Source organism: Coloeus monedula (genome assembly GCF_965178545.1).
Source record: "Coloeus monedula genome assembly, chromosome: 18".
Lineage (NCBI taxonomy): Eukaryota > Metazoa > Chordata > Aves > Passeriformes > Corvidae > Coloeus > Coloeus monedula.
This window is the reverse complement of record NC_138798.1, coordinates 5135252-5158837: the sequence shown is the minus strand read 5'-3', so window position 1 is coordinate 5158837 and position 23586 is coordinate 5135252. Positions and strand designations below refer to the sequence as shown.

Genomic DNA, 23586 nt, shown 5'->3' with positions numbered 1-23586 from the left:
GGACAATGGAAGGTGTCCCTGCCCATGGCAGAGGAAGGAACTGGATGATTTTTAAGGTCCCTTCCCACCCAAACCCTTCTGTGATTCCCTCCTTCTATGAAATCCCTCTGGGGAGAAATACTTGCTGCAAAGAGAAAAGCACTTGCTTTTCTCTCCCAGAAACAGCAGAATCATTAAAAAAGACCAATTTTAAACTAATTAGAGGCAATTTCTTCATTTGCTGCCTTCTTGCATGAGGCACACATCGTGAAAAGGACACGTGGGAGCACAGGGAATGTCACCCTGAGCAGAGCTGCCTCCTGCCAGGCTGCTGGCCCTGCAGGGACCGAGGAATCGCCAGGAACTGCTGACAGGCGGCCGAGCAAAGTGCTGATGTGAGGCCTCATCCCCAGGCTCCTCATCCATTGCTGACAAGGAAAATGCTGCTTGCTGCAAGGCCTTTGCTTTAAATTAGAAGTGAAGGTGAAGAATCCAACAGGCAAAACAAAATGCTGAACAGTGCCCAACTGGCTTTTCAAGCTGCCATTGCCCCCTGGCTGTCCTGGGGGGTCCGGGGAGGTTGTGCAAATTGGTGCAAATTTCCCAGCCAAGCAAATGACTTGGAAATTGCTGATGGAAGAGGACAGATTTGTGCACAGATCCTTTTGCCCCAAACCTCTGATCAAGGATTAAGTTTGGATCTCTCCTAAGAAAGAAGGGTGAGGCTGAGAAAAGAGCTTTTTGTGCACGTGGAAGGGCGGGCTGGGCTCTGCACTGCACCACTCCCATGGACCTGCTCCCACCGTGGGGAACGGAATAACGAGAAGGGACCTGCGGGTCAAAGAAGCAAGTATTTTATTGTGTAAAAACCAAGCAGGCATTAAATAGAGCCTCCCACTGCCCCCCACACCACGTGCCTTGCATGCCACTGGGATGTGCCCAGATATCCCCCACAGGCTGGAGCCATGGAAGCATGGACAGATCCATCTTCAAATACCTGTGGAACTATAAATGGTTCCGAGCTCTGCTGTTGCTGGGTGCCACACTGAGACCCAAGAGCCTCCTCAAAGATGGTTTTTGAGCAGTGCAACGTTAGATGAGACACCCAGGCTGCAGCTCTGGGTTACAAAGGAGGGGTTTGGTGTTCCTCCAGCTCCTCCCAGCGTGGCCTTTCCCTGGCCATGACATGTCCTCAGCATCTGTGGCAACCACTGGGTTTTAATTAAAGCACCAACTCCCACGTCAAAAAACTGCAGGAGAACAGGAAAGTCCTCATCCCCGCGGCTGGCCCTGAGCAAAGCTGCGGCACTGGGAAATGGGGCAGGAGCACAAGGAAACCGTGTCCAAGACCAAAAAAGTTTGTAGAACCATCCCATGACTTTCGTGGAGCCACCTGCAGTCTCTGCTCGCGTGAGGTGGTTCTGCCAGGAGCAGGGAAGCCGTGTGCCCAACGTGGCTCCTCGTTGGGGCCGGCTGCTGTGCTTGATCGAAAGGAATCCTGCAGAAAGTGGGACGTTGCATTATGCAGATTTGCTTCCTGGAAAGAAATGTTTTATTAACACACGTTCCCTTCGTGTGTTGGCTTAGTCAATCTGGTCACAGCTTGACATCCAATAAGTTACTCTAAAGGCAGTGGTTTTACAAAATGTTTTTCTAATCTATTTTAAACACTTAATTACAGTTCTGGTGCATTCATTAGGGACTCTGCTTTCAAACCTGGATTGCAGCAATAAATCCTAATTCTCCAAGTGTCAGTTGCAATCCAGACATGGCAGCCAAGTGGGTGTCGGGGGCTGTTGATGACTGGGGGAAGGATGTCTGGGCCAGGCAGGAGCCCCGTTCTCCTGACAGGGAACTCCCAGCATCCAGCCCGAGCTGATTTCTAATCACCAAAAGAAACTTGGGCCCCTGAGGCGAGAGCGCTCGAGGGCCTTGGGGGGATGTGTCTGCTGGGTGCTAGGGTGGGAGCTGAGGGATGCTGTTTTGGGAAACCCCAGTGAATTCTGAGCTGGTGCTGTGGACGGCTCTGCTGGGGCTGTCCCTGGCAACAGCAGTGTCCCCACTGCAGCCCTGAAGGTGCAAAGGCAAGGGGGGGCCAGTCCCAGTGCCTCACACCCCGAGGGACACCCTGGCAGCCCTGGGATGCTCTGACATGCCAGGAGGAGCACAGGGACTCCAGCTGCCCTGAGGTACCCTGTCCCCACACACTCCCCAGCATCAGCACAGGCACCAAGGGACCGTGGATCAGAGCCAGCATCCCAAACGCGCCCCCACAGCTCTGAGCTCAGTGGCTCAGCACAGTTACCTCAGTCTTTGCCCAGGTACTTCTTCATGATGCTGCTGACATCGTCCTCCTTCCCCTCAGCCTCGGCACGGCGGCTCATCCCGCTGCCCTGGCTGCTGCCTCTGCTGCTGGAGCCCTCCCCGTCCCCTCTCGGGGGCTGTGGCCGGCGCTTGATGCTGTCGGCACTCCGGGAGGAGAGGTGGGAGCCAGAGGATGAGGAGGTGTCCGAGAGGTCTCCGGGCTCTTCCCGGCTGCTCTTGGCCGTGCCCTTGGTCTCGGAGGACTCCAGAGTGCCTGCTATGGCCTCATCCTCGAAGCGCACGGTGAGGGGCCGGTGGCCGTCCCTTCTGTCCCTGCGGGGTCTGGCCAGGCTGCTGGTGGAGCGGGACTTGCGGATGGCCGGCAGGAAATCGTCAAAGTCAACCTTGGTTCTCCTCTCATAGTTGAGGGTGGGTATTCGCCAGCTGAAGGGGTCACTCGCCTTCCCCTCTCCCAGCCCATCGCTGGACAGGGAGCTCAGAAATCCCTCAGGCTCCTTCCCCAGCTCCACGTCCTCCAGCGACGGCTCCAGGCAGCTCCTCCAGGAACTCAGCCGTGACACGCCCAGCACCTCCACCCCGGCAGCCGGGGAGCTCGGCCGGCGGCCGGAGCCATCGAGGGCCGGCAGGAGGGAGTCGTAGGAGCCGAATTTCGATGCCCTCTTCAGCGCTGGGGAACGCGAGGGCTCGGCTGGCTCCGAGGCCATGCTCCGCAGGCTAGAGGAGCGTGCGAGGCTGGCACCTGCTCCCTCCCCTTCCCCTGCCTGACCCCCCTCCAGCCTCCCCAGGGGCTCCTCGGCCGCCGGGACCGCCCGGCAGCGCCGCAGGGCCGCGGCACCGGTGGTGCGGTAAATGGGGAGCGGAGAGGTGTCCGCCCCCAGCGTGGGCAGCCCCGGCTCCCGCTCCGCTGCCCGCTGCCGCCGCAGCTCCTCCACGTACTCGGAGAGGGCAGCCGAGCTGGGCACCGGCCCCGATGCCACCGAGAGCCTCCTTCTGCTGGGCACCGGCGGAGACACCGCGCTGGAGAACCTCCCGTCCGCAGCCGGGGAGCTGCCCCGCCGCAGCAGCGATGGGGATGTCTCTCCTGTCCTATCCGTGGGCTTCTTTGGGCTCTCCAGCTCCTCTTCTTCTGCCAGAGGTTTTCCATAGTCCCGTCTTCTGGCCCCCAGCAGGGGACTCGCCGTCCTCCCCGGATCCGCAGCCTCGCCAGGCATGGAAGAGCTCCGGGAGGACAGCGGCCGGCTCAGAGCGGGCTCCTTGGTGTCTCTGCTCACCCTGAACGACAGAAATTGGTGTTAGTTTAGACTGTGGGATTCCCAGTGACTGGGATGTCATTCAGCACGTGAAAAGCCAGCATTGGCATGGGAGTCTCGGGATAAACTCACTGCTGCATCCAGCAGCTGGGCAACGCCCAAGGATTTTATCTTAGCCCAGGTCAGCCAGGCCGGGTAATTCATGGTGTAGAGCATGTGGTGTTGGCTTCAGCTCTGCCAAGCCAACACTTACCTCCAAATATCCTTTTTCTTGACAGATTACAGCAATATGTAGGATTTATTTTATTTCTGTCAAAGCCAAAGATTATTCACTAAAATTTTATGAAACCAGCTCGCAGCGTACCCCCGACGCATCTCACTGTTATTGCTGGGCATGTTTCACCCAGGCTGCTGCTCTAACAGTTCTGAACTGCAGGAGCCCTGCAACACCTGGGCAGCAGCTGCACAGCAAGGAGGGATGGCCAGACAGGACCACACCTGGGACAAGGGCTGGTGCAGGAACCACGTGGGATCCACCTCTGCTCAGCCCTGAGGATCCACACCAGAGCCCCCAACCATGCAGGCTGTCCCTGTCCTCGTGCAGCTGATGCACAGAGATGGGGGGGACTGCAGCCACTGGTGGGCTTGGGGTCACTGGTGCCACTAAGCCCCTGATGGGACACTTTATGGCCCCCTCCAAGCACCTACATTTGCTTGCTGGCAGTGTCCCCACTCCCATCACTGTCCCTCAGCCGAGGGAACCCAGGACTGGCCTGACTGGGAATTCTGCTGGGATGTGAATTTGGGAAAGAAAGGAAGAGGGAAAAAGAGGGAACAGGGCAGAGCAAAGCAGCAGAACCCAAACAACAAACCCATCTCTGGAAGGGAGCAGCACTCAAGTTGTGCGTGGCTGTAATGAAGCTTCCTGCCCTGGGAATGCTGCTGTTGCCATGGGAATGGGGTGGGAGCAGATAATCCAGGCACGCCGCCGGACGCTCGGACGAGGCTCTGCTGACCCGTGAAATAATTTACATGCTGAGATGGGCTGCAGACAAACTCCAGAGCTGGGAAATGCATGATTGCAGAAGGGAAGGGGCAGTGGAGCAGCTCCACCTTCCTGGCACAGCCCAGGGAACAGAGGTGCCCACCTGTCCGGGCACCCACCTCCTTTCCCTGCTCATTAAACCAGCCTAAATCATTTGATTATTCAATATAAAAAGGAATTAACCAGAGATTTCATCTCCCTGAATCACTGCACCCTTCAGGGCCATCCCGTGCTGACGCTGCTGAAGCACCACGGCTGATTAATAGTTTGAGACATTTCAATAATGCTGGAGTTTAGGATCCTAAATTGCATCTTACTTAAAATGGCTGGTGTAATCCTTCGGTGAGGTTTTGTACAGAAATTGCTCCATTCACTCTGCACGTTTCCAAATAATAACGTTGTAACCCGTGTGCTGCATGAATGGCTTTCATAAATTCAACACCAGCATCAGTGTTTTTATTTGGGTTTAAAGGCTGAAATAAAAGCGAGTGGAGAGGTGAGAATCACTAATGGGCTGTGAACAAGGACTGAACGTGCCGTATTTATTGTCCTGTTCAGCCTGGCGGACAGGTACTGCTTTTATGAAAATCTTTGGAGTCTGAAATGGAGTGAAAGCTGTGAAGGTGGGATTGTTCCAGCTTCCGTGGCTGGCAAGGGCCACACAGCCCCGGACCTCACACTCTCCATGCCCCTGTTTCCATCCAAAGGCTAAGACTGCCCCATCCATCCTTGTCTCTCCCAACCGTTCCATTTTCTGCACCCATTAAACTGCCAGAGGGCAGGGTTAGGTGGGATATTGGGAAGAAATTCTTCCCTGGGAGGGTGGTGAGGCCCTGTCACAGGTTGCCCCATCCCTGGAAGTGTCCAAGGCCAGGCTGGATGAGTCTTGGAGCAACCTGGGCTAGTGGAAGGTGTCCCTGTCCATGGCAGAGGATGGAACTGGATGGTTTTGAAGGTTCCTTCCCATCCCAGCCGTTCCATGATTTGTTTCTTTAACTGTACCCTTATGGCTACCAAAATCCCCCTCCAAAATCATGGCTAGTCTTCCTCATCCTCATCCTCATCCTCCTCACAAGGCAGGACACAAGAGCAAGACGGTCGCACCCCATCCTGCGGCATCCTCTGCTCATCCATAAATCCCTGGCAAATGGTACCAGCAAGAATTCCCAGGGCTTGGAATGACCCCAGGAAGACACAGGCAGCCCCAAAGGAAGGTGATGCCTCAGGAGGAAGGACCATGAGCCCCTCCAGCCCTGAGCTCCTTCATCATCTTCAGGGAAGATGATTTTCCCAGCAAAAGGCAAAAGATGCCGAGCCCAGGAGGCGCCTGGAAGCCAACGGAGCTCTGCAATCTGCCATTCACACCAAACCAAATGACATACAACAATAATTAGTGAAGATTACATAGCAATTAGCATGATTACAATTATACCAGTTGAAATCATTTATACAATAAAATCCACGCATGCTTTGCAACACATGACCAGGGCCGAAAGTGTGGCTGGGATGCTTTTCCTGGGAGCTCATAAATAAAGCCAAGACAGCTCCATTTCAGGGAGGGAAGGGACACCGGCCTCATTTCTGTCAGAAGAGGATTTTCTTGTCACACCGTCATCTACTCAACAGCTCCCAGTTTCCCCATGTAATGATTTGCTTTTGACACAATCATGGTTAAAAATAAACGTGTTGGATCCTCAGCAGCCTTGGGACCAGGGCTCCTGGTTTTGTGAAGCCAGGTGGGAGGGGAATTGCTGCCAGGGTGATCCTGGGGTGATGCCACAGCTGTGGGATGCAGGATGGAAAGGCAGATCCTGGGTTGTGGATCCACTCCCTGACTGCACCTCTGGATAAGCCCCCCATCACAGCACGACCTTAACCTGCCTGGAAAGGGGCAGAATAAATACATAAACTTTTAAATTGGCTTCTTAATAAAAAAAAAACCGTATTTATTCCAGCTCTGTGCTGTGTCGTATTTACGGAGGCTTAGCTCTGCTGGCCAGTGTTCTGTACAGCCATTTAAATAGCAGAGAATTAAAGGAAATGTTAATCAAAGCTCTCCCTCCTGTAAGCACACGGGTGATAAGAGCTCCCCGCTCTCCTCTGGCTCTTGGCAGCTGTTTGTTCAGCAAACACCCCAGATGTGGTGCTGAGCAGCCAACACGAGCAAGACTCGTTTTTCATTACTGGGTGCTTCTGTAAGACAAAGGAATCTTAATAAGGAAGAGCTCGTTTCCCTGATCTCATTTTTATTACCTCCAGTCTCGTCTCCTGTTTGTTTGCATTTCATCTCCTCCTCGCTCTATTTCCATCTTAGATGAGCTGCAGCCAAACACAGCTCCCACACCAGCATTTGCAGTTTGCCCCTTCACAAGCCCCAGGATGGAGGGTGATGGTCACACTGTGGCCAGGGCTCGGGACAATTTGCTTTTCACAAGAGCCACAGGCAGCCCAGCAAACCCCGGAATCCCAGAATCGCTGAGGTTGGGAAAGCTCTCCAAGAGCATCGAGTCCAAGCTGTGACCAATCCCCACCTTGTCCCCAGCCCAGAGCACTGAGTGCCACATCCAGGCATCCCTTGGACACCTGCAGGGATGGGGACTCCAAACCTCCCTGGGCAGCCCCTTCTGATGTCTGACCACCCTTTCCATGAGGAAATTCCTCCTGGTGTCCAACCTGAAAGCCTGCATGTCTTTTACTCTGAGTCTGAGGAGTTTCAGCTCAGGAATAAGGTATTAGCCACAACGCCTGTCTTTCTGCCACCCATTAACAATCAGAGTTGGGTCATTTGGACCAAAACCTCCTCAGCAGCACTTAGGAAGGGCCTTATTTATTGTGCAGGGTCCCAGTGAGCTCAGCCAACTGCTCTCAGGGCTCCCACTCATCACTGGTCCGTGGAAGGTGTCCCTGCCCATGGCAGGGAGTTGGAATGAAGATGATCTTTAAGGTTCCTTCCCACCCAAAGCATTCCAGGATTCTGTGATCTCCCCACAGGTCTTTGCCCTACCTGACTGTTCTTAGACTCTGCCTTGTACCTCCACGAACTGCTCCAGCTCACCCAGGGCGTTTCCTGCTCTTCAGAACATCAGTTCTGACAACAGCAGTTCTCCTGTACAAGGCAGGTGGGGGACAGAGCTCGCCAGAATGGGAGCAGGGAGATTAATACCAATGTCTGCAGTGCATCTGTGCTCCTGACAAATTCCATCGCCTTGGAGCATCTACCTACACACCTGAACACAAGCAGGGAGCAGCTGGGAGCTGCAGTGAGCTGTGCCCAGCCTCAGCCTGGCACCTGCCCTGGTTATGGGGAGAAAAACAGGAAAAACAGCGATGCAAAAATAGCGATGGGTGTCCTGAGAGACCAATCCCCGGGAAAGCAGCGGGGTGGGGAGGCCCCGAGTCACAGGGGCTGCAAGCAGGGGCACTGCCAGCCCTGCCCACCCTGAATTTGGGTTGTTGGCACCTTTTCCACCTTGCCTACAGAGGGATGATTCTCTCTGGAGCCCACTCTGCTCCCTGCCCCAGGACTCAAAGCTCCATCCCTGCTCCATCTCTGCCCTCACAAGCCTCCAAGGGGATCTGACACACTCCTCCATCCCCACCACCTCCCTCCACGATGCAGCCCCACACCCTGATTTACAGTCCAAACTCAACCCACGTGATTGTTTCACACATGAAACACAAAGAACCAGTTTCTCTGTGACCCGGAAATGGGGTTTTTCTCTGGATTGCACCCACAGAGCCCAACAGAGACATCTGGGCTGTGCAAGTGCTCAGGCCCCTCTCCAGCTCTCTCCCAGCCTGTCAGCATCACTATCAAAAATTAACATATTTGATATTAGAACGGTAGAAATGCATCCCTCTTCCTCAGGAGCAAGCATATGGCATACAAATCCTCAAATAGGCTGCATTGCCTCTTTAAATTATCTCCAGAGAATACATCAAGGGATATTTTCCTGCTTGAAGCATGTTTTTGATGTAGTGACTTTCATCTGGTGTTTCACTGATCCTGGCGTGGCAGTGGCTGCCTTCCTTGATTTGATGTTTTGACCTTAAACACCACAGGTCCTGCTGAGCTCCATCCTGCATATCCCGAGGGAGCCCAGAGGAAGCCCCCACATCTCAGCACCCCCCAACACACCCAGGATGGGCTGGGGGTGCCTTACCTCAGGCTCTGGGTGCTGCGGCTGCCGACGGACGGTGCTGAAATGCTCCCGGCCACGCTGGCACTCGCCAGGGACGTCCAGCCTGCGGAGGAACTTGGCCAGGACTTGACGCTCTCCGCAGGCTCCAGGCTGAGCACAGAGCCAACACTGGAGCAGGCATCCCTGAGGGGACAGGAGAGACCTGTCAGCTCTGCAGGTGCAGGCAGGAGGGGTGCTGGGTCACTGTGGTGGTGACACAGGGCACAGAGCGGGACGTCCTCACACTTCTACCACAGCAGCTCCAGCTGGTGAGCTCTGCTCGGGCTGGTTTGTGGCACCAGATAAAAAGAAATCCTTCCAGGCAGCCTGGTCCTTGTGCCATTGCTGCTGCCATTCATTATTTCCTCAAGCTTTTGCAAGTGCCCTGCAGCCCTTGGGCAGGAAAACCCTGCACTGCCTGCCAGGCCTGGGGCTGGAGCTGCAGTGACAGAGCTGCTGTGACCCTGGGCACCCCACTGGGCCCTGTGCACTCCTGGGCTCCCCCAGAGCCAGGGCTACCCCAGCCCACCCTCCAGGAGCCCCCAGACCAGGTGCAGTGGATGAAATCCTTTAGGATTTCAGTTTTCCTTCAAAGCCACAGATCAGCTTCATCTCTCAAAGCACAGTCCAGAGGAGTGGGAGCATCCCTTGGGATAAGAGCCAGAGCTCCCAGGGAATGGGAGCAGGTCGATGGGCACGGGGCACACAACGCCAGCACATCTGGAAGCCAATGTGAGCCCTGCCCGTGCAGTTGCAGCAGCCACTGGACCCCTCAGAGCAGCAGCTGGTGGTCCATGAGCTGTGCCAGAGGCAGGCACAGGCTCTGTCCTTTGGCAGCAGCATCCCCCGGGATCACTCACGTGTCTCTCCTGGAGCACAGCGACTCCCGCGCCGTCTGCACGCTGCAAGGACCACAGGAGAGGGTCAGCGATGGCTCATGGGCACCCCAAAACCACTCCGAGGTGCAAAACTTCCCAGACTGACTGCAGCAGAGCCGCGGTGGCCGGAGCAGGGGTTGGGCTGAGCCAGGGAACACTCCCAAAACAGCCGGAGCTGCAGCGCTGGAGCAGGGAGTAGGGCTGGAGACCTGCAAGGGTCAGCTCCGGCTGCAGACGGGACCCCAGGGCAAAAGGAGGGAGCAGAACACCCCGGCACAGGGCTGCTCCTGCCGGCAGCAGCTGTCATTCCTGCTGGGAAGCACTTCTCACCTCCACCGGTGCACCAGCTGCATTGGAAATCACCCTTTTTTTGGGAAGCAGTGAGTGTCTGAGCTCACGGTTTGTATCTCACCCTTCTTCCCTCGTTTAATCACCACACAGAGCAAATGCTGACAAGCACACCTCAGCTTTTTTTCTATTTTTCTTTTAAGCTCATTTATCTCTTTTGTCTCCATTTGTCCATTTGATGCCCCTTTAGCTGCGTGGCAGAGGGGAAAACTGAAGGGCTTTAGGAGTAACACCTGAAAAACGCACTGGAATTTTTCCCTCATTTTTTTCCCTAGTAAAACCCTCTACCCAAATCACCCTTGGCTCCTCCAGCTCCTGGGGATGATCAAAGCAGGATTTTCTCGATGAACCCAGTGCTGGGGCACCAACATGCTGCTGCCAGGGACCTGCTGTACAAATGGGGCTATTCCCACCCTTTTGGCCCGCTTTAAGCTGGGCCACACAGGATGATTTCAAGGGTGCCACTTTTTCATGAAACCTCCCGTTAACACGAAGTTTTTTGCTCACAGACGCAGCGCAAACACGTGAGCATGAGGACATGAAACTACAGCCACCCTGGCACTGCCCAGCGCTGCCTCTTCCCCACCAGAGAGCAGCTGAGTCCCCCACAACCCCTCCAGCTCCCCCCAGGCCCCGTTTCTCACCTGTCGGCATCGCTGTCGTCGCTGTCACGCAGCCCCTCCAGGGCCACCTGCAGGTCTGCGATGCGGCGGATGGAGGTGCCCAGGTCAGCCTGCAGCACCTGCCTCACCTCTGCCAGCTCTGCCAGCTGCTGCTCCTGCACAGGGGACACCAGGTGAGGGCCTGCACCTGACGTGGCACCTGAACTGCGAGTGGGGTGACTGCTAAACCACCCCCTCCTCACCCCAGTGCTCCCAGTGACTGTCAGGGCTGGTTACCTGCACCACGCCCTGCGGCACCTGTGAATGTAAACTGCAGCTTCCAGCACCTTCCAGTGCTTAAAGGGGCTCCAGGAGAGCTGGAGAGGGATTTTTAGATAAGGGCATGAAGTCACAGGACACAGGGAATGGCTGCCCACTGCCAGAGGACAGGGATAGATAGGATATTGGGAAGAAATTCTTCCCTGTGAGGGTGGGGAGGCCCTGGCATGTGTCCAAAGCCAGGCTGGATGGGGCTTGGAGCAACCTGGGATAGTGGAAGGTGTCCCTGTCATGGCAGGGAGTGGGACAGGATGAGCTCTGAGGTCCCTGCAACCCAAACCGTTCCAGGATTTACAACCTGACACAACCCCCAGGGCTCCACGGGCCCAGCATCGCCCACCTTGCACACCAAGGACACCAACTTGGCCCTGCACCCCTGCTCATCACCCTCCAAGTCCTTCCTGCTGTTCCTCCAAGGAACCCTTCCTGCTGCTCCTAAGCCATCCCAGGGCAGAGAGGAGGGAGCAGCAGATCCCCAGTGATTGAAGCTGCCAGCTGTGAAATCGCCGTGGCTGCACTGACAAGGGGAGGGATGATCTGTGACAGGCCGTGGCACAGGAGCTGGCACACTGTCACAGTAAATAATGGGAGGCCTGGAATCACCAGGCACACAGGCCCCAGGGGAAGAGCATCTTGGTTCATCAAAACAGGCAAAGAAACAGCCCCATTTGGGTCGCACGGTGTCACAGCGGCTCCTGGGAACGCGCTGGTCTTGGTGCAAACCTCGGTGCTGCTCAGAAGTTTTCTGAAACTTGGTGTCTCCAAGCCCTCCACTTCCCTCCTGGCTCGGGCAGAAGGTAGAAAGGACCTGTTTCATCAAGGGAAGTGTTTCATCAAGGAGCTCGGGGGCTCAGAACAGGGCACATGGTGAAACACCAAGCCCTGAGAGGAGGAAAGAGCCCCAGGCTCTGGGTGCCTCTGTGCCTGTATTCAGCTATTTGGGGCTGCAGGAGCAGCGAGTGACACCAGATAAAGAGCTGAGCCCTTCCCCAGGCTGGTAAGAGCCTCTATTGACCCAGCTCCTCGGCTGCAGGATACGGCACAAATTAAATATGGTTCAGTAACTGCCTTTAATTCCACTCCTCTGTTCTGCTGTTATTAACAGGGATGGGCAGGGAGGCACAGAGCAGCATCCCCCCACCAGCACCCCAGCCCCGCTTCCTCCGGCCACGGACACAGAAATCCCCTGGGATGGCTGTGGGAGCAGCAAACAGCGAGTCCTGGGGGCTGGAGGGGTCACCCTGGCTGGTGGGGTCCCCCCTGACCTCGCTACCTTCCGCATGGCACTGGGAATGCTGAGAGGAAAGGGACCATCCCAGGTGATGCTGCCGAGCTGGGGCCCCACCTGCCTCCTCCCAGGACATCCCTGGACACCCCCACTTTGTGGCACCCACGCTGGTGGCCTTGGGAAGGAGACCTGCAAGGCACTGAGGTGACACTGGGGACTGTGGGTGACCCTGGGGTCCCCCACCCACAGGCCACCTGAGGGGCAATTTGAATGTGGGCCAGAAAATGGAGCTGACACTGCTCAACCCCACATGCCACCCCACATCCCAGCTGTCCCAAATCTCACCCACGGAGACAACCTCGTGTTTTTCTTTATACCCTACAATTGTCTCAGGGAAAGGAATCATTTTGCCAATATAATTCAATTTCAGATGGAAAAATACTGTCTGCAGAACACAAACTGACAAGGCCCATCCCAGCACCAGGCCCCTGGCACGCAGGGAGCTGCTGGACACCTCTGACACACGTTGTTTCTATCTAAATGTAAATCCAAGAAGCATTTCTCTTTTCAAACAGTCCCTGGGCTGAGAACTGACACCCTCACACTGGGCAGAGCTGGCTTTTTGTTTCCTCTGAGCAGAAAAAGGGGAGAAATAAAGGGGAAAATAGATCAGTTGAGAAAACTCATATTATTGGGCAAACTGCACCACGGCTGGACCTGAAGGGCTGAAAGGAGCATCCTCTGCTATTAAATCCCTCCTGGCACCAGCATCTCTGGCTGCTTCCACCAAACCAGTCAGACATGCACAGCAGGACCAGCCTGACCAGTGCAAAACCCCTGGCTGATGTATATTTTATCATCAATAAATAAAACATACGTTCTGCCTGCTACTGAATACATTTCCAAACCGGATTCTCCCATTCATGCTGGGGGAAAGATCACCCCAGAGCACAGGACTGGCTCTGCTGGTGGGTCAGAAACCACGGTTCTAGAAGGTTGAGGTTGATTCTGGCTGACAGGGAGGCTGGATTAAAGGTTTCCCCAATTCAAGGGGGCAGGAGCTCACTCAGTGATGGCTGGCACACAGCAAACCCACGGCGAGCTGCTCTCAGCTGGACTCCTGCCCTCGCCCAGGGGCTCCCAGGGAGGAGATTCTGCACATCCCTCATGGAAGGCAATTTCTAAACCTTCTTTTTCTTAAGAGGTTTGTTTCTTTTTTTCCCGCCAACTGATTTCGTCTCAGAATTACTGGAAGAGAAGCTAAAAGGAGATAAACAAAATCAGCAGTGAAATGATCCGTGGGACTCCAAGGGATGCCCAGGCTGGCGCCGCGGAGCATCGAGCACCAAGTCCTTATCACCACCTCGTCCTTATCACCACCTCGTATTTTTGTTTGCGGTTCTGCTGTGACAACACCACCTTTGCTCGCTCCCATCCACCTCCAGCGAAGTGCAATCTAATTAGTGCAATTTGGATCACTTTTCTTCGGATAACTTAGCACGCACCTGCACAATTCATCCATCATTGTTATTTTTAATTAAGCCGTTAACTCGCGGGTTTTCCAGAAAGTTTGAAGTGACAAAATTCGCTCAGCCGAAGGCTGGGAGTGAGATGGGGCGAGCACCGTGTAATTGGTGTGTGAGCAGCCACCGGTGCTGATGGATTCCTGAGGAATTTACTCCCTTAATGGCAAAGCAGGATCACAACAGCCCTAATTAGCGCGTACACAGCCGAGCTTTCACTCCTGGCTCCTCCATCATCCACCCTCACCTCTAAGGACCGGCTGCCTTTGATGATAATTGTCGTTACACTTCCTCAAAGACGTTCGCTCTTTAAGGGAAGAGCAGCTGGAAAGACCCAGGAGCAGGCGGGGATGGGGACAAGAGACATCAGAGGGTTTGCTGGGACCCTGCTGGGAGCTGAGCGTTCGCCTGGGTGGGAGCGTGGCATTCCCGGCTGGAGGCACAAACAGCTCCCACTTCGCTTCTGGAGTTCACTGGAAGCGCCAAAAAAACAAAAGGAGCTTTCAAGTTTTCAAAAATGAGCAAAAAGCCCTAATCCTGGAGTTCGGGCTGTGTTGTGTTCCACAACGTGGCCATAGCGGGGCTGGGGCACAAAGATCTGCCAGCAAAAGAACCAGGGGAAAAAAAGGGTTATTTACTCTGAGGCTCTCACAAAAAAAAAAAAAAACAAAAACAACTTGTGAAGAGTGTCTTCACACCTGTACTTCAGTTTTCTGTAAAATTAGTTAATTATTATGCTGATGAATTTTCACAGCTTCGTTAAAGAAACCTGATTCGAGGATAGCACCCGCCAGCCCTCGTGGTGTGCTCAGGGGGGTCAGTGGAGCTCTGCTGGGTACAGAGGGGCAGGAGGAGACCCAGCAAGTCCCTGGCTTGTGCCTCGGCCAGCCAGGGCTTCGTCCCAGCTGGATCAGCATCTCTTTTTCCCTTGGCATTCCATCAAGAAGGCACCTAGCTCTCCAAAAGAAGAAACCTGAGGGGCTCCTGCCCATGGCTGGACCCCATTCCAGAGTTTTCATCCCAGAACCCTCATCCAGATGCTTGATTTCTGCTGTGAAATCCAAGCTGTACAGGCAGCTCAGTCGGCAGCAGCACAGCCAGCACCATCCTTCCCTCCGAAATCCTGGATGCTGCCGTGTCCCAGACACAATGACACCCTCTCATCGTCCCACATCCCTGCTCCACGCCTGCTGCCAGCCCTTCTCCATCCTTCCCAGCCCCTGTTCCATCCTTCCCTGCACTGCAGCCTCACCAGGGGACACGTGTAGGGGACAAGCACGAGCCTAAGTGCACACACGACGAACACAGAGAGCACGGTTTGGGTTTAAGCCCAGCAGGATTAACTCCAGCCTGGAAATCCATCCCTCACTCCTCACCATGACTCAGTGTCTGCCGTGGTCTGAGGACACCAGCGGGGCTGGGGATGGCTTGTCAAGCTCTGGGTGACAGCACAGCAGCTGAGCAATGAGGAGCTGCTGCAGGCTGGGATCCAGATTTTGTTGGAAGAGGAGCTCCAGCTCCAGGGAGGAAACCCTCGATGTGCAGCCAGAGCAAAGAGAGACCAGCAGGGCCAAGTCCTACCCCCTGCCATTACCAAACACGCTTGGGAAGTGTTCAAAACCCATCCTTCTTACAAAATTCATAAGGCAGAGCCACCTGCCTGGCAGCCAGCTCTCCAGCTCCCAGCCTTGCTCCTCACTGCACATTCCCTGCTGAATGGCACAATGCTGCCTCCCAACTGCCCTAAACCGGGTGGGAAACCAGGGAGGGATGGAAATAGGTGCCCTGAGCCTGGCTGGGGATGGTGGCATGGGATTTTCCAGTGCATCCACCACTGATAAATACGAGTTGTGAGAACAAAAATACCTTCTATTTTGTATATTGCATATGTATGCCATATATAACTACATCTACAGGCAGCAGCTGTGAAACAAGACAGGATTTCTAACCCAGTCTGTGCAAGAAATTTGTCCCTCCTTAAACCTCGACAGTGTGTGGCAAGTCCACAACCCCACCACCGTGTATTTAAATAAAAAGTAAAAAAAAAAACTGTTAGGAGCAGAGCATGACTTAAGTAATGTCAAGTGAATAATTCACGCTGGATTTATAATTGATGGGGGGTTTAGAAGGAGCAGAGCCGTAAGTGGCTTCCTATTAACTATTGATGCTCCCCACCAGGCTCCCGACAAGCTCAGCCGGGCTCCTCGATCACAGCCCTGCCCCATGTTTTATTGAACTGCTCTGAAGAGAACGCACAGTCTGGGGGATGCCTCTGCTCCCAGGAATGTCACAGCAGTCCCTGGCTGTGGCCGTGCACACGGAGCCAGCTCCCATGGAGCAATCACCATGGAGAAGCCGGGATGGGGAGGTGGGTCTGGGGGAGCCCACCTGCTCCTTCCTCCAGCAGATGCCAGATAACCCCAAATATTTAAGTGTCAGGATAACCCCACACTCCTCAGTTCTGCCTTACAGATTCAGCTGTTTATGGGGGTTTGTGTCGTATTTGAGGGCGGTGCCCCTAAAATCCCTTTCAGACCTCTTAGCACACTTCACTTGGGAGAACACAAGAGTGCCAAGAAGTTCCTTCCTTCACCCGTCGCTCACATCCCCACATGAAACATTCAAAAAGCTTCTAAAAACCTAGGCACAAACCCCAAAATACAGCAAAAGATCCCACCCCTATTGCAACAGCCAGAGCATCCATGTTCCAAACACTGCCCTTCCAGCAGAGCTGCAACCAACACCCAATATCACAGCAACCAATCCCCCAATCCCACAAGTAAAGCAGCAGGATCAGGGAGCCTGGCATGCCCGTGGCTCCTCAGCACAGCCTCTCACTCCACCATCCCATGGCTCTGCAGAGCATCAGAGGCTGAGAGATGCAACCTCATTCCATGCCCAGGGGAGCCAGAGCACTCAGGGCTCAGCCGGGCAGAGCAAGGACAAAGCCTGACCATGGCGAAGGCAGAGGATTGGGAATCATTCACACCATTCCCCTTGGGAAAGCTGGCAGCCTCGGGACAGAATAAATGCTGGAATCTCCTTGATTGCTAAATAAAAGATTATTGATAAAATAACTGCTCCTAATTAGGTCCTGCTGCCAGCAGAACTGCAATATCTTTCAATTACCACTCGGGAGCGAGGCTTTCCCTTGGATTACTGGAAGAAACAACATGAAAAAGAGACACTGGGAAAGGGCTGGAAAGTGCAGGTGAATCTATTTTTGCTGCTCTCCAAACCCAGCTGGGGCTCTGCTTGCTCAGAGCGGGTTTAGCTGCTGGTTGGCACCGTCTGAGCTGCAGCCACGGGGGTGGTTTGGCAAAGCTGGGAGCTCCAGGAGGATCTGGTGCTTGGGCTGATTCCTGGCACACCCATCCCTGAGACCAGCACTCAGGGGCTGCTGCAGCAGCGGGGCATTTCCCACCCACCGTGGTTCTGCCTGGCATGAGGAGAACCAGCTTGAGGAGCTGCAAGAATGACCTGAGCAACTTGGAATCATAGGTTCATCTAGGATGGAAACACCTCCAAGATCATCCAGTCCAACTGTTACTCCAGCACTGCCAAGTCCAGCAGCAAACCGTGTCCCCAAGTGCCACATCCACACGTGAACTGCATTTCTGTGAGAGGAGCAGGCAAAGCCACCTCCTTCCCACAAAAAAAAACATGGAGCAGAGGGACTGTCCAGGCTCCCAGCCCAGCCATGGAGAAAGGGAACACGGGGGTCCTCAAGGACAGCTTTGGTTCAATGGTTTGGGGCTGCAGAGGGACGCAAAGCAATTCCCTGCTCCTCACAGAGGAGTAGCCCAGGACCCAGGGAGTACCTGCACAGGGAACAGCTCCATCCCCAGACCCAGAGCACACAAAGCACCGCACAGAAAATGACTTTTCTGGGGCCCTCAGGCCAACCCAGGGGTTATGAGGGGTCTGCAGCAAAACCCCCCTGACCATGGGACCACCCAAACCCCGGGAGCAGCACCCCCTCACCAGCTCCATGCGCCGGCGGCTGGACTCCAGCTCCCTCTGCACCAGCTCGTCCATGTCAGCCTTCATCTCCTCCATCCTCCTCTGGTAGTACCTGCTGTTCTCCCTCTCCCGTGCCTCCGACTCGGCCGCCTTCTCCAGCTCCTCTCCCATCTGGATGATGCTGTCTCGCAGGCGCAGCACCAGCACCTGGGGTGCGAGGGGAGGGTGAGGTGTTGGAAAGCTCTCTGCGAGCACCAAGGCACTGTTGGCTGTCAGAAACCCCCACGCAGACACAGCAGCAGTGCCAAGAACCATCTGGGCTGCCTCAGCCCCCACCTGTCCCTCCCAGCCCTTCACAGGTGCTCCTGTCCCCACAGCCACGCTGGTGGCACTGCCCTGCCTGGTGAGGAGGGGGTACCTCGAAACGCTTCATCTGCACGGCCTGGAAGTCCAGCTGGCTCTCCAGGTCCCGGATCCGGGCTTCCTGCCGGCTGACGATGGAGCGCTCGGCCGGGCACTGCTCCAGCTGTGCCGCCCTGGCCTGAGCTGCCTGCAGCTGGGAGAGCAGGGGCTGTGTCAGCATCCCCCAGCCCTGACCATGCCAACAGCCCCAAACCCCTCTGCTGAACACTTCACATGCACTGGGGGCCTCTCCTGGCCCCTGAGGTGACGGGCACCGTGGCCAAGCGTTGCCCTCACTTCCCAAAGAATTCCCTGCTGTTAAAGCCACACGGCACAGGCCTGACACCAACGTGTGGCTTTGAATGGAGAACCTGCTGGCGAGGGGCACACGTCCGGGGCTCCTTTGCTTTTCTCTTCTCACAGACTCTTTGAGGACAGCAGGCATAAAAATTCACAGTCTTTGTGGAAAGCTGCCTGGGCCAAGCTGTTTCCTCAGCTCTTACAGCAGGATCTCCAAAGGAAACTGCTCTTTTAGTGATCCCAGTACAGCTCGGGTTCAGATTTTGAATTTGACCTAGAACTATGGGAATTTGTCTCCTTTTATCCGGCCTATCTCCAAAGCACCACCCGCTCCACCTTGGAGGGAGCGAGTGAGTCCCGCTTCTGATTCCCGGGCAGCTTAGCCACGCTCCAATAAAGCACTTAACTTAATGGGATTACTCATGTGTTTAAAATTAAATCCATCACTCCAGGAGGGTTGGCACAGCCACAGAGGCGAGGGGGTGCAGCCCCTGCTGGTGCCCACCCCAGGGCAGCCCTGGGGTCAGCTGGGGAGGAGGGAGAAGCGAGGCTGTGAATCCCAAGAACTCGGCCAGGAAAAGCTTTCTCCAGCCCAAAGAGCTCCCATTCCTCAGCAGGGGTGCCACAGGCTGGCAGGAATTACCTTCTCCTGCAGGAATTAGCTTCCCCTGCAGGAATTACCTTCTCCTGAAGGCTCTGCTTTTCTTTCTTCACATCCTCCACCTGCGTCTGCAGCTCCCGGATCTGAGCGATGTCTGTGGCCGACTGCAGAAACGGAAAGTTGGGAGTGGGAGCAGCGGGATCAGAAGCAAGGGCTCGGAGCAGAGGGCTGGTTCCTGCCTGCACCTCCTGCCACTGAGACAGTGAGCTGCCCCTGGACTGCCCTGCTGGAGCTTAATGCTCCCAGCTCGGTGCAGCTTCCTTAAGTTTTGAAAGAAGTGTTTGTGGATGAGGACAGAAACTGTGTTGTCATCTCTGTCCTCAGGACCCTTCCAGACAGAAGCTCCCCGATCCCTAACACCTCTGCAAGGGGCACCAGACTGGGAATTGTCAGTCTGGCCAGCCTGCCCCTCTCCCATGGGAGTTTCGGGGTCCCTCAGCTCCCAGTACAATCATTTGGGAAAGCCTGACATAGTTTGGGTGTGGCACTGAAAGCCCCAGGGCTGTCTGGCAGCACTTTTTAACCTCTGCATGTGTAAACGGTGAAAGAAAGAGTAAAAAATGACCCAGAGAAGCAGCTGTAGGATTCCCCAGGTACTGAAACTAAAGGCAAAACACCTCTTGGAAGAAGACTCTAAAGTGCAGGTGAGAGGAGCCGGAGCCGTGAGCCTCCCCCTCCTCATCACAGCATCTGTGTCCTGCGGTCCCCACCCCCTGTGCACCCCCAGGGGCCACCACCTGCTCTGTGCCAGCCTGCAGGGCTTTCTGAGAGCCCTCCCAGGGTTGGAGACACTGCCCCAGCTCCCACCTGGGCGATCAGAGCCTTGTGCTTTTCCATGAGCTCGTTCAGGTCCTCCTGGTCCTCATCGATGCGTTTCAGCAGGTCAGCTCTCTCGTGCTGCAGCTGGAACAGCTGCTCGTCCACCTGCAGGAGGATCCACAGGACCACTGGTTCACGGATCCCACAGGGAACCCACCAAATCCCCTCTGGGATGTGCTGTCAACAGCCTCCAACCCACAGGAGAGGCAGAGCAGGACCACGGGACGCTGCTCCCTTGCAGGAATTTTATCCACCCATTGAACCACCCGGGGGCTGCTGTTTCCAAACAGTCCGAGTGATTTCAGTGAACATCCTTGGAGACTTAGTAAATACGCTCGGACACTTTGTAAATATCCTGCACGGTGTAATTAACACTCCGAGGGGATTTCTTAAACGCTCTGGTAGTGGCTGATTCAAGCAAGCAGCTGCCCATTGCTGCCAAACCCCCGGAGGTGGGACTGTGCCCTCCCACCTGCCCTGCCCTGGTCACATCTCCAGCAACCCACCAGGGTCTTGCTTCTGCTGAGGGTCTCCAGCTCCGTGTGCAGGTTCTCCAGCTCCAGGGCCGCTGTCTGCTGGGATCTCTGGGCCTCTGCACACTTTGCTTCGCTCTCTTCCAGCTGGGAAAAGTTGCAGGGGATCATCATTAAAGGAGCAGAAACCACGTGCTGATGGTGCTGTCCCCGTGCCACACAGCCACGTTTATTTCCACTTCCACAGAGCTTTTTCTCCGTGCTAAAGAGCACAGAATCTCGACCTTTTAAACCTGCGCTGCTCCTGGTTTTCAGGGAAAGCAAAGCTTCCTTGGCAGAACCCAGCACAGACCCCAACGCCACCGACAGTCCTGGTGAGTCCAGCAGCCAGTGCCTCGATGGCACATCCTCCCTCTGCCTCGGTGAGGTAGAGCTGGGATCATTAATTTGCAAAATTATGTGAATTACATGTAATTCCTGATTAGAGCAATTCACGATTCGGGGCTTTGCAAATGGGCTTTTCACGTGGCGTAAATTGCATTTGCAAATACACGTGGAAGATCCCATTTATAAACGCTAATGTGCTCTCGGGTTTCACAGCTCAGCCATTAAGATCACAGCGATCTTCAATGGGTTGCAAACATCTGGAAGCTGCAGCGTCATCCCCAAAACTCCCCCCTTGCCCGGGCGGAGGAGTTGTCGTAGGCTGTACCTGAACATCCAGTTCCTTCCCCTGCTCGCTGGGGTTCCTTTCTTTCCTTTATGGAAAACTAAACCCTTCGCTCACTGCTCATTTCCTGTGCCTGGTCCTGGTTTCCCTGTGGAGTTCCCAGGAGCAACGGGAAAAGCTGCACACCATGGCCAGAGTTTGAGAATTTTAGGCTGTTTCCTTAAGGTTTACTTTCTTTTTTATCTCTCCCTCAAAAAAAAAAAAAAAAAAAAAAAGAAAAAAAGGAAAAACGGGGGAATCATGGAATACTACAACTGGAGCAATTCTCAGCTCGTTTACCTCCACCGTTTGAGGAGATTGAGACCTTTCACTAAAGAAAGAAAAACTTTCTTCCATCAGCTGAAAAATAGTCTCTGTGCTCTGCTGGGATGAGTTGAAGATGCCACTCAGGTCAGCTCCTGGTTTTATGGCCGAGGACTTTCTCACCTGTCCAGCTGCATCCACAATCAGCCCTTGGAGCGGCCTCTTCCCTGCCACAATTCCCACCAAACTCCTGATAGTTCAGTCAGACAGAAAAGCACCTCCAGGACCCTTCATTAAACATCAGCTTCCACTTCACTCGGTGTAATGGAATTTTCCCACTTGGGAAGAATAAATTGAAATTCCCCCCAAAAAATGCATAATGTATGAACTGTGGAACAACATTAGTTTGCTGTGAACACCATCTGTTAAATACCTGCATAAAATGGATGCCTCAGCCTTATTAAGAAACAATGCTGCACTTCCAGCCATATGGATTTTGATTAACGGAAATACAGCATTTTAGCAAAGTTTTTCTTCTCGTGCAAGTCCGTGGGCTGCTGGTAGGATGCATTGGCTTTTGAGAAAGTCGTCATGAATGCCATTAGAAATTGTTTCAGCTTAAAGGACAGAATAATCATGTGGCATTTTAAACACATGCAGAGTCTCCGTGTTGGTGGCACAGCAAAAACTCCACATTCCCAAAATCCAGGCCGCTTGCTTGTCCCCAAATACAAGGCAGCTGAGCACAGGCCATGGAGTGAGGGAGCCAGGGATGGACTGAATGGCACCACAGGGAGAGAGAGTGACCTCCTGCCTTGCTGTGGGTGCTGGGCTGTGCAGGGAGCAAGAATCCCAGAATCCCAGAGTCATTTATGTTGGGAAAGACCCCCAAGGTCATCGAGTCCCATCTCGGACTGATCACCCCTTATCTATGAGACCAGAGCACTGAGTGCCACATCCAGTCCTTCCTTGGACACCTTCAGGGATGGGGACTCCAAACCTCCCTGGGCAGCCCCTTCCAAGGCTTGAGCACCCTTTCCATGAGGAAATTCCTCCTGGTGTCCAACCTGACCCTCCCCTGGCACAGCTTGATGCAGTTTCCTCTCATCCTGTCTCTGGGAGCAGAGCCAGACCCCCCCCCCCCGGCTGCCCCCTCCTGTCAGGGACTTGTGCAGAGCCACAAGGTTCCCCCTGAGCCTCCTTTGCTCCAGGCTGAGCTCCTTTCCCAGCTCCCTCAGCTGCTCTTCCTATGACTTTACTCTAGAGAGTAAAGATTTACTTCCCCAGTTCTGTTCCCCAACTGGGCATCACTCCCCAGAGAGATGGGGCTGGACACCACGGGATGGCCACGGGATGGGCAGAGGAAGCACCTCAGCATGATGTAGGTTCCTCAGCTCAGCACATGGAAGGGACCTGAGGGCAGAGTCCTGCCACATTTCCTCCCATCAGGGACTGGGAAAAAGCAGGGACAGCGCAACCTCTCCAGCCCGCAAGTGGGATTTGGGAAATACTGAGGGATTAACCAAGTGCAGCACTACAGCGCTGGGTCAGTAACATTTAAGAGAGAACACGTGAGTGCAAAAAATGGCCATTCCCACTGCCTGTCCTGGCCATGGCCATCTCCTGCCCTGGACATCCAGGTAATGGACACAGGCAAGGCCACGGACACGGGAATGGGCACGGACACAGCGCTGGCTCCAGTAGGCCCAGCTCACCTTCCCCTTCTCCCTCGGCACAGGTGGGAACAGCTGCTGCTCCCAGCTGTTAATTTATGCACAGCAACCCTCCCAATTATATCTGGATGTTGCTGGAATCGCTCGTGCCTTCAGATTCGTTTGTTTCCAGGGGAAATGTGCAGAACAGATTAATTCCCGAGTGGTTTTAGAGGACCAGCATCGTTAGCTGAGCCCTTGCTTGGCACTGCGGGATACACAGCCCACAAGGGGATGGACAGCTCCGTGGCACCCCTGTCCCGTGGCAGGGCACCCCGCAGGACCCAGAGCTCACCCTGGGGCTGGGGTTGTTCCCAGTGTGGTGGCACAAGCTGGCACAGAGCTGGAGCCGCTGCCCAGGTCACTCAGCACCGCTGAGCCAGGGCTGAGGGCGCTCAAACCACGGCAAATCCCCCAGATCCCTCTCCCGCTTCCAGCATCCCTATGGCAACGCCGCCCCAGCCCGGCCGTATGAGACACACAGAAACGCACCAAACAGAAGGTAATTAACAGGAAAAAAGAGAAAAACACTCCAACACCGTTGGCTTAATTACAGGGAAGTGCTCCTTAGAAGGAGACTCTCGG

General features: G+C 54.8%; 1 protein-coding gene across 4 annotated transcripts in view; it reads right to left on the bottom strand.

Moving 5' to 3' along the window:
* Positions 1–817: 817 nt before the first annotated feature.
* The window catches only part of MYO18B (myosin XVIIIB), a 55824-nt gene continuing 33055 nt past the window's right edge, over positions 818–23586 (bottom strand). For 3 of the 4 annotated variants that reach the window (XM_082293656.1, XM_082293658.1, XM_082293659.1), the window contains exons 35-44: positions 20350–20463; positions 19832–19948; positions 19045–19128; positions 18080–18217; positions 17683–17868; positions 10651–10784; positions 9641–9682; positions 8763–8924; positions 2285–3576; positions 818–1516 (exon numbers count right to left, since the gene is read on the bottom strand). In XM_082293656.1, the coding sequence (XP_082149782.1) occupies positions 2286–3576; positions 8763–8924; positions 9641–9682; positions 10651–10784; positions 17683–17868; positions 18080–18217; positions 19045–19128; positions 19832–19948; positions 20350–20463 (2268 nt within the window). In that variant the 3' untranslated portion in view covers positions 818–1516; position 2285. The remainder of the gene's footprint in view (positions 1517–2284; positions 3577–8762; positions 8925–9640; positions 9683–10650; positions 10785–17682; positions 17869–18079; positions 18218–19044; positions 19129–19831; positions 19949–20349; positions 20464–23586) is intronic. The other variant, XM_082293657.1, reaches the window with a different exon arrangement.